This window comes from Pterocles gutturalis, unplaced genomic scaffold (genome assembly GCF_000699245.1).
Source record: "Pterocles gutturalis isolate BGI_N339 unplaced genomic scaffold, ASM69924v1 scaffold52811, whole genome shotgun sequence".
NCBI lineage: Eukaryota > Metazoa > Chordata > Aves > Pterocliformes > Pteroclidae > Pterocles > Pterocles gutturalis.
The window spans coordinates 4,011-13,463 of NW_010102506.1; the positions used below are offsets into that span (position 1 = coordinate 4,011).

Genomic DNA, 9,453 nt, shown 5'->3' on the forward strand with positions numbered 1-9,453 from the left:
CAGCAGAGAGTTTGTTGCTCTTGCAAATTCTTTCTCTATTTATACTGGGAAACTTCATCCAGTAACAGGGGTTTGCAGTATTCTGATCTGTGAACTGCTAGTGTTGACGTTCAAGGCAAGTGCGTGATTTCCAGGGGTGAATGAAGCGCAAGAAGTAAGTATGATGGCAGCCTTTTTCGATCAGCTGAGCTACCTCTGCTCTGCTTTGCGTCATACATGAATGCCACCACCACGAAGGATACAGGGGTCTGTCAGAAACTGGCTGAAACATTTCCTCCATGGAACAGAAGGACCACACAAGACAGCCACTGTGAAACATAGACCTGGCAATTTTAAATAGATTCTTGAACAGATTACAATTTTCAGTCAATACATTTTTAACATCATCTCTACAACTAAATAGAAACAGTGGCTTGCAGACAAATGGATTTTAAGACTGATTATTGATCTCTTCTTGATGTTCAGAAATGCTTCTTACAGACTTCACTTGTAGCATATTTCTTAGGAGTAAAGTTCATCCTGTGCACAGGGCTGGCATGAGTCACACAAGTCCTCCCATGTGCGATATTAAGGGATATGAACAGCACACGTATCTTGTGCTGGCCTTCTCCACGGCATGAAAATTTACCTTCATACCTTCAGTGTCAATGACTGAACATATTATTCATACAAGTATTAAGCATCCTCACAACCACGTGCAACTACACATTTAAATATTTAGCAATTAAAAGTGAGTCCTAAGTCATTAATCATACACAAGCTGAGACTATAGTGTGAAGTCAATGTCTGGTTATCAATGTAGACCATACAACTACTTACAATGTTCTGGGTTCTTTTACCTATTCAAAAGGGAACAGTTTGTGCCTGAAAGTGTTCACAGTCTCACCAAATTAATATTAAAGCAACATTAACATATTGTTTATATATTAATTTCCAATATAGTGACATTAATATTATATATTTTTATATATAAGGATGCACCTGCACTAGTAAGTGAGCGGTGAGAGAGCATGTTTCTGGCACTGCAACGCAGTTCTCCATTCTGGTAAGTATGGTCCCTGCCCCCATCTGGCCCAAGCCAACAGCATCCTTTCAACAACTCCCCATCACAGACGAGGAGCTAACGCAGGCCAGGGAGCAGCCCCAAGAAGCAGTCTGCATGCAGTCATCCTGCTTTGGAGGGTAAGAGTTCAGTACTATACAATTAGGACATTCCTGTCTGCTGGAATTGCTGGACTTGGTGCCAGGGAGAAGTCCCAGGCTTGTTTAATTTTCTCGTATACTACCACAGTCTTGGAGTCTGGTCATATAACAGCATCAAAAGCACTAGACCCTGACCTATGGACCCCACCCTTACAGTCTGCATTTAAGGCAAGGAATTGCTGGCAGAAACGGAGAAGAAGAAGGTAACAGTAAGACAAGGTATCGTGACACTCGGGTTGCCTAATCATTGTCATAAATTGGAGGAAGAAGAGAGGCAAACAGCTGATATTTAGCGTATGTCACCTAAATTCAAGACAGCCAACAGAATTAGAGTTATTGATGTTAATCATACTAAGGACTGATTAACTATATGAAAGTTTATTACCTTGCTGCATTTCTTACTCTATGTTTCTCCCTCATACTCGGCAATCTGTTTGCATTTCAGAAATAATCTCTCTCATGTTTCAACCACTGGCACTTCCAAAATGCCACTGCTCTTGCACGTGAAGTTTTCTCCCCATTTCTGTGCACCCGTTTGAAGAAGGTCTATCAACAACACAAAAACATACCGAAGGGGGGGATGCGCTCCACTTCTGTCGAGCAGATGTTCTCCTCGCGTGCCCATCTGCCATAGGTGGCAGAGTAGATGATAAGGAACTTAGACTCCTGACAGTGGAGTTTCAGTTCCTGGTTTTCACATGCTGATTTGGTTTTGTATTCAGCTAAAATAGACGCAAATAACAATATGGTAGCATGAGGCAATGTACTCAGCTGGACTGTTAATTGCAAATAGAAGCATGACAAGAAACAGCTTTTCTGCAAGTTCTATTGCGAGTGATATGTGGCACTATTACAATCAGAGACAAAGCCAATAGCAAAGCGGAGTGTTTCCTCCAGCTGAATTGCTCCCATATGACTAGCTAAAGCCTCTGGCTCCTTTTTGAAAGGAATGAAAATGTTAAGTTTTGCCAATCTCCTCTCCCAATGGAATAGCCTCCCCCCTTCCCACCTGATTTCCTGGCTTGCTTTCCACTGCTGCTCAGTAGGACAAGCCTCATCCTTGCCTTTTGTCTCTTCCCAGGACAATACTGCATTCTACGCCTACTTCAGATCCCTGCCTGAGTGCTGAGAGCCTCCGACTGCTCATCAATCATGGGGATGGCTGGCACTGCCCAGTGCCACTGCATACAGCATTAAGTGAGTGCCGAAGAATGGGAGGCACAAAGGCATGAGTACGGGCTACGTATCCTGAGCCAGACCATGCTCTCGGCTACATTTGCGTGGCTCCACCAAGGTCAGCGGGTTTTCCTGGGCGTGACTATCCAGCAAGGGCTCATTTGAAAGATTTTCCTGACAAAGCCATGTGAATCAGGAGCCTGAGAAAAATACACCCCCTCCCTTTCTCAGCTGGCACAGGCATATTGGTAGCATTCTCAGCACAGAGGTGGGGAAGCCACTGAGATCGTCTTCCAGACAGCACAGTTTATCCCTCCTAAGGAAGTGGTTAAAATCTGCCATCTGGCCAAGGAGGTCTCTAGCTGGCCTAAGCAGCCACTCAGCTTGCAGCATTTTACGCTCAAGGCTTCCTGGTCTAGGTATGATGGCAAACCTTTTTACTGCAGACAAGGCCAGGGAGAAGAGTTTATTCTGCTCCATTTTTTTTTGTCTTTCAAAAATGTGAAAACAGGAAAAGGAGGTTCCTGAGCTGAACAGGAGAAAAGGGAAACCTTATTGTTACTGAGTGGTATCCCTGTGAGTGGAGTGCGGGTGTTGGTGCTAAGGGAACTGGAGAGAGAAAAACCTCCTATCTATTCAGTAAAGGAAACATTATTGTTTCAATTGTAATAGAAGAGATTAAAAAAATGGGTTAATGTTCTTGGTAATAGTCCAGTTTCTCCTATTCAAGCTCATTAGAAGTTACAAGTTTAAGTGTAAAAAGTGATTTTAAAAAATACTTGATCTGCTGCAAATTGTTACTTCTGCAGAAGCACCTGCCGTACTGTACACCCAGGAGGATCATGCCAAGAAAACAGAGGCTCTGACCCAAGGGCTGACAGCCTAAAGCAGGGCTCTGTGTCTGTATGGCTGCACTCTGTGGTTGCTAGAGAGGCTATGGAAGTACAGACAACAGAAAAAAACCTGCAGCTGGTGTAAGACAAAGGTAAGAATACAACAGAGACCTCTGCAGAGATACAGCAACAGAGGAAAAGATAATATTTCTAAATAGATTAAAAAACTAACGGATTAAGGCAACGGCTTAAGTGCCCACTTGAAGGCAAGGAGATTGTAACATATACCTAAAGTGATACTCAAGTGACTTTCTGAGTACGGATGTTTTCCACAGCCAAGCCTAAGAATATTGGTATCTTACCTACAAATACGAATTTCCTGTCACATGAAGTAACATAATTTGCACTTGAACTGAACTATTCCTCAGTTCTGAAGGCAGCACTTGCTGTTACATACACTTTCCACAAGCTTTTGTAAAATCCAGATTACAGACAATATTATCTATTCAAAGTAGCTCATTTCCAGTGGGAAAAATATTAAGCAGCTTATAAAAGTAACAAACAGGATCCAAATCCACTTTTGATTAGTAAAAAGAGGTTTCAACTGACACAGACACACCTATGATAGTCAAAACCATCCACCATTAATAATGCAGTAGTTGTAATATGTTAAAAGAAACCCAGACCTTTAAACTATAAGATAATAAAACAGATCATAAAAATGTTAAATTTCAGAAATTTTTTTTCCCCTGATGATTGGCCCAGTGTATCTCCCTGGAGTTCTTGTGTCAGTGCCTTGCCAAAGGTAACACCTGCCTTCTCTGTTCCCATATCTCTGCTCTGACTTCAACACTCTACATAAATTGGCCCTTCAGTTTGCTTGCTGCTCCTGTTCTTAATTCCTCCAACGATGTCTATCTTAATGCTGTGACTAAAGAAAATCTCTTCTGTGCTTTCTCCTTTAGTTGTGGTAGGGTATTTCTGAGTTGGCTGATGAACCTACCATAAATCATCGTTCAACTATTTTCTTTGGGACCCATTTCAGCCACACTGGGGATTAGCTGCCAAAAAAAGCTGAGCCCCTGGGCTACTCAGGCTTGTTCTCATATACAATAGCAACAAGAAAACAATTAAAAACCACCAATAAACAAAACCTCATTATTATTTTCTTAATCTTTCTTACCCTTTTCTCATGTTACAAAGTGCATTCTCTTTGAGGCAGGATTTGTGCCTTTACATACCAACATCAATTACCTGCATAGAATACAGGTGATTTTACAATTAAATTCTGTAACAAAGTTAGCCACCCATGTGTATCCTCCAGCCATTTTTTCTGTAAATGAGAGGTAGTAACAGAGGATCTTTGAAAGCTTTGGTCCTACCTCCTTAAGCATTTTTTCATATTCCTTATTATGATATCTTCTTCATCATTTGGATCCTTAGTCCCAGCATCTGTTTTTGCTGTTCAGCTCTATCGTTCTAATATGACATTATCATTGCAATCTCTTTAAAAATAATTTCCAAAACATTTTTCCTTTCCAGTCTGATGTCTGACATTTGACTGCCAAACTACACTGGTCATTAAACTGGCAGCAAGCACACTGAAGTTGTAAACACAATGGACAGCTAAGGTAAAGCAGAAAAAAACAATTTGCTATTAATCTAAGAGTCTCAAAACTTCACATGGATTTATGCAAAGCCTTGTGTGGTGGCATTTTAAACAAAACAAGCAATGAAACACACACAAAAACACATTTGCCTGATGTGGATTACTTACTAGGTTTGCATTTAAAGGAGACAAGGAGGAATTTAGTGGTCCCTGGACACAGATCAGGTCCAAAAACCCGACTATTGACAAGGAGTTGGCAGGATCTCAGGTTTTGGCATTCATCCAGTACTTTCTAGAACAACAGGTAAAAAGGATAGACTTGAAAACAAGGTATGAAGCTATACAGCAATGAGAATGCTTAGTTGTACTTTGTTCTATACAGGAGAGAAATCATTAATTCGTTCACAACTTTTTGGCTATAAACATGTAAGAAACATCTGTATCACTGGATTTAAGCCACATCTCTACTGGACTTTGAGTCATGGCCAAGTTTATGAGAACACATTCATCACAGCGATGCTCATGGAAACTTAGGGTGCTACCAATTTGCTCTTGTTTTTTCACCTTTCCCTCTGCCCCCAGCCAGTCGGCCAGATCTCGCAGGGTGTCACCACAGCCTCAGGGGTGCCTGGGACTCCAAGCAGAGCCCAGAGCCAGTGGGAACACACTCAACCCCCAGCCTCTTCACTGACATGCCTGAGGCACTCACGCACTCCTGAGGGCACTTATGGCAGTACAATGTCCAGGTGAAGCACAGTAACTCAAAAAGATGTCTTTTTAACCATTTCATCTTGATCTACTGAAGTTTACCTGATCATGCTCTGTAATACCTTCATTTGAAAGAGTTCTAACTAATGACTTGGTGTGCTTAGTGACACTTCAGCACAACCCTAGCTTTAAGTCATATGTAGGACCTCCTGCTTAAGGGGCACTTACTTCTTGCTTGCAGTCAAACACATTATCAGCGATTTACTTGACTTGCCACTTGAACAAATTCAGAATTGGTTTGATTGGACAGCACAGATGTGCCTGGCTATCCTAAGACTGTTTGTCCTTTTTTTTTTTTTTTAATGCTGTTCTAAGGCCATATCTACTCAAGATTTTTTTGACCCAGCAATATACCATGGTTCTTATTGTGCTGCTTCACTGGGAGTGGCAACAGAGGAGGACAAGAAAAAGGTCAGCAGTGTTCTATGTAAAGGGTCACGTAGGCCCTCTTCAACTCCAGCAAAAGGACTGAGTACTCCTAGTGCTCACATTAGTGTTCCCACTTCATCAGCAGTTTTGGAGCTGTAGCTATAGAAAATATGAAGACATTGCCCAAGATGAGTCTGAGTCCAGTTTTTAACACTCACAAGCCAAAGCACCTTAAAAAAACCCTGTTTAAATGAAGCAGTGTACTTATGAAATTCTTATTCACCTTCAAAGCCCAGTTTTGAGACGGCTTTCTATACACTATTTTTGGACAGTCTGTGGTGTTGTGCCCAGATTAGTGATGTTTAAAATCACTGCAGGCTGCGATAAGGAGGGCGTTGTCTCTGGGTCACTCTACTCTTAACAAGAGTAACTGTAAGATACCATTCTCAGATAGTTTTAGGTACTCCTGTAAAATCTGTGGGAATTTTTGCCTTGTTTCTCATCAGAAGGGGGTCTCAGTCCTATCAAGAGGCCAAATCACAAATTTACCACTGTGATAGCACAAGCTGCACTCTTGTTTCCAGTCTGAGAGAGTTGGCAGTGGCTGAATCTCTCCTGCCATCCCCGGAAGCCATCCCTCCCAAGCAGAAATGATACACATTGGCAGCACATTGCAGCAACCCTGCAACACTCTTGCCCTTCTTGTTCCCATTGGTAGAAGAAGAGGACTGACACCCAATTTTTTGAGCATTAAGTGCACTCTAAAGAGTTTAAAAGGGAAGGAAACGCACAGTAGACTTAATTTTATCACTCAGTTGTTCTTTTACAGAGTTGCAAGTCAAACAAATAACTCCTCCTTAATTGGGATGGTTCTGGAACAGGCCAGTGAAATACAGTTCTGTTTTCAGTAAGTGGAGATAGCTCTCCCCTACTGAGTCACCTTCTGTTTGCACCTGAGCTGAATCATCTCCTGTGCATCTGTTTGTACTTTCTCCTACTTAATGCAAACAGCAGTTGTATTTTCTATCGTGTTGCTGTGCAAAAACACGCAACCACAAAAGCAAACAATGAGACTTGTAATGAGATAGCACTGGGCTGTTGGTATCTCAAGACAAATTTAACTTTTCAGTGATTCTTTTAATAAGAGGTCACTGTAAAAAATGCCTGTTATGCTTCCTCCCGGCTGCAGGGTAGCATCATGCCTGATTATGCAGACTGCAGATGCGGTTCCAAAGGGAAGGGGAGGAGGGATGAGATCACTGGTGCTCTTTTCTAAGAAATCAGTTTACAGGATGTCTCTCTTCTCCTTGACAGAACCGGGGCTCCCTGAGATGCAGGGCATTTGTATCTCTCACATTTGTGGCCTCGTCAAAATGCTTTCATGCCTTTGATCAGTCACAGTGCCTGAATGATGACGGTAGTTTATACAAGTTATCCCATGCTGTGTTCATTATATTCAAGGGAAAAAACTGCCCATGGAGACCTCCCAAAGGCACTCACAAGCCCAAAATAACCATTGGTGTCACTTTGCTGTAGCCAGTAAAATGACATCAAGGATGCATCTGGCCTACTGTTTTTCGTAGAAATGTACTTTCACATGGCCCGTAGGTCACCTCTGGAATGTCTTTAGAAGTTGCAGTACAGGATGGGCAAGTCACACTCATAAAACTGCCCTAATATTGTTTCTGGAGAGAGCATATTACCACCAAACCATTCTGTAAAACTCTTCAACTCGCTAGTGGTGGAAACAGACATCCCCTGTTGTCAAGGAGCAGTGTGTTGGCTGCAAGCTTCATCAAAGCTTCTGTAGAGCATTTACAACAGCTTCAGCATTAGAACATGTTCATATTCCATTGACCACTCACTTTTGCAATAATTTACTGAATTTGGCCTAACACTGGGCATTTTCACTGTGATGAAACAAGCCTTTGACAGCAGTGTAAGTCAGACTTTCTAAGCCTTGTTACAAAAGTCTCCACAGGAGAAAGTAATTAATTTATGAAGTATAAATCACTTTAAGCTATACTTAAGAAGGTCAGCAAACAAACCATAGGATATTACTGGTACAAATATTCACACTGATACAAAAATTCACAGAAATGCAGATAACTGCAGAAGACTTAGGATCTTTAGCTGTCATGGTGCTTTTTCAGTGAGTAAAGATAGGCATGGAACAAGCAAAACACCAAACAGAATGCCATCTTATTCGATAGACTTGTAACCCAGCTCTGTCAAATGTTTGTGTCCTCTCCTAGGGAGAAGGAAGGCTTGTGTGATGGATTAAGACTGGTCTGCTCAGTCATGACCAGCCCTGGATTGGAAGGGAACTGATTATTTTAGAGAACTTTGAGAATGGGGTTTTCCAAAGCAAGGCTTATGAAAATAGAAGTCAACCTACAAAGCTTTCACAATCCTATGGTAATATCCTGCTAGCCAAACAAATCCTTTCAGTTGTAATACTCTTCATGGTAAACTAACATAGACACAATGTCATTTTATTCAATGTCGTGAACACTTGCTGTTTTCGCACAGCATAGCTCACTGCATGAAAACTGTCAAAAACATTCTGTGCATTAGGAACCTTTACAACACGTGATACCTGCAAAGAAGTGGGTGCCACACAGTTTACGGGTTCTGTCATCTTGGTTTCAGGCTCCTGAGTGCTACACATGCGGTAGTCTTGCCCGTAAAATGCTGACTGAACACTTATCGTTGAATGCGCAGGACAATGCAGACTCAAACGTTCCCCATCGCAGGCATAGGCAGTATGATTTTGCAGAAGTTTGGTTAGGTAACCTAGAAAATATTCAGCGCTGTTACAACTAGTACAGGAAATGACAAACTCATTAGACAATAAGAAAACCACAATCAGTCTCTGGAAAGGGCATTGTAGTCAAGGTTATACTTATGGCCCACTGCCACACCACATGATTCTGTGAATGGGTCAACCTTTACATGCTAGTAATGCTCAGGTCTGGAAAACAAGAAGTCGCATGTCAGTGAGTCAGAACCCTACCAGCAATCCAGCAGTGGCACTATGTCAGAGATGTCATTTCACAGACAATAAATGGGCTCAGGTCCTTGCCAGTTGTGGTTGCTAACAATCCCAGGGTGTGCTTGCAGAAGCTGGAAGAGCTATTGGTTTTGCAGGCTAGACTCTTGCATTACAGCCGGTTAAGGTATCCCTTACCTTGTCTTAAACTAATGCTTTGCACTTTTGGGCTCTCTAGGCACTCGTGTTTCACACAAGTGACAATAAAAGTGATTCTCTCTGTATGACTGAATCAGATGCTAGGATAACAGAGGAAATGTGGTCCATAAGTGCTGAGCACCGTAGGTGCTAGAGGGAAACTCAGAAGAAAGATACATAGAATTTTGTATTTACTGGAGAGTTTGTCAGTGTTACCAGGAGAGGGAGAGGTAGGATCTGTATGCAGCTGTCCACCTGTACCATCTGTTTGCATCTTCTAAGTAAGTCCATGAGCAACATGGCTA

At 41.9% G+C, this 9,453-nt stretch overlaps 1 protein-coding gene across 1 annotated transcript; it reads right to left on the reverse strand.

Moving 5' to 3' along the window:
* Window positions 1–1,772: 1,772 nt before the first annotated feature.
* Window positions 1,773–8,754, reverse strand: LOC104471079 (protein eva-1 homolog C-like; the record flags this gene model as incomplete). The annotated part of the gene is made up of 3 exons (XM_010086286.1): window positions 1,773–1,925; window positions 4,990–5,113; window positions 8,558–8,754. Coding segments are annotated over 3 exons (474 nt in total), but the record flags the coding sequence as incomplete, so codon positions are not given.
* Window positions 8,755–9,453: the final 699 nt, after the last annotated feature.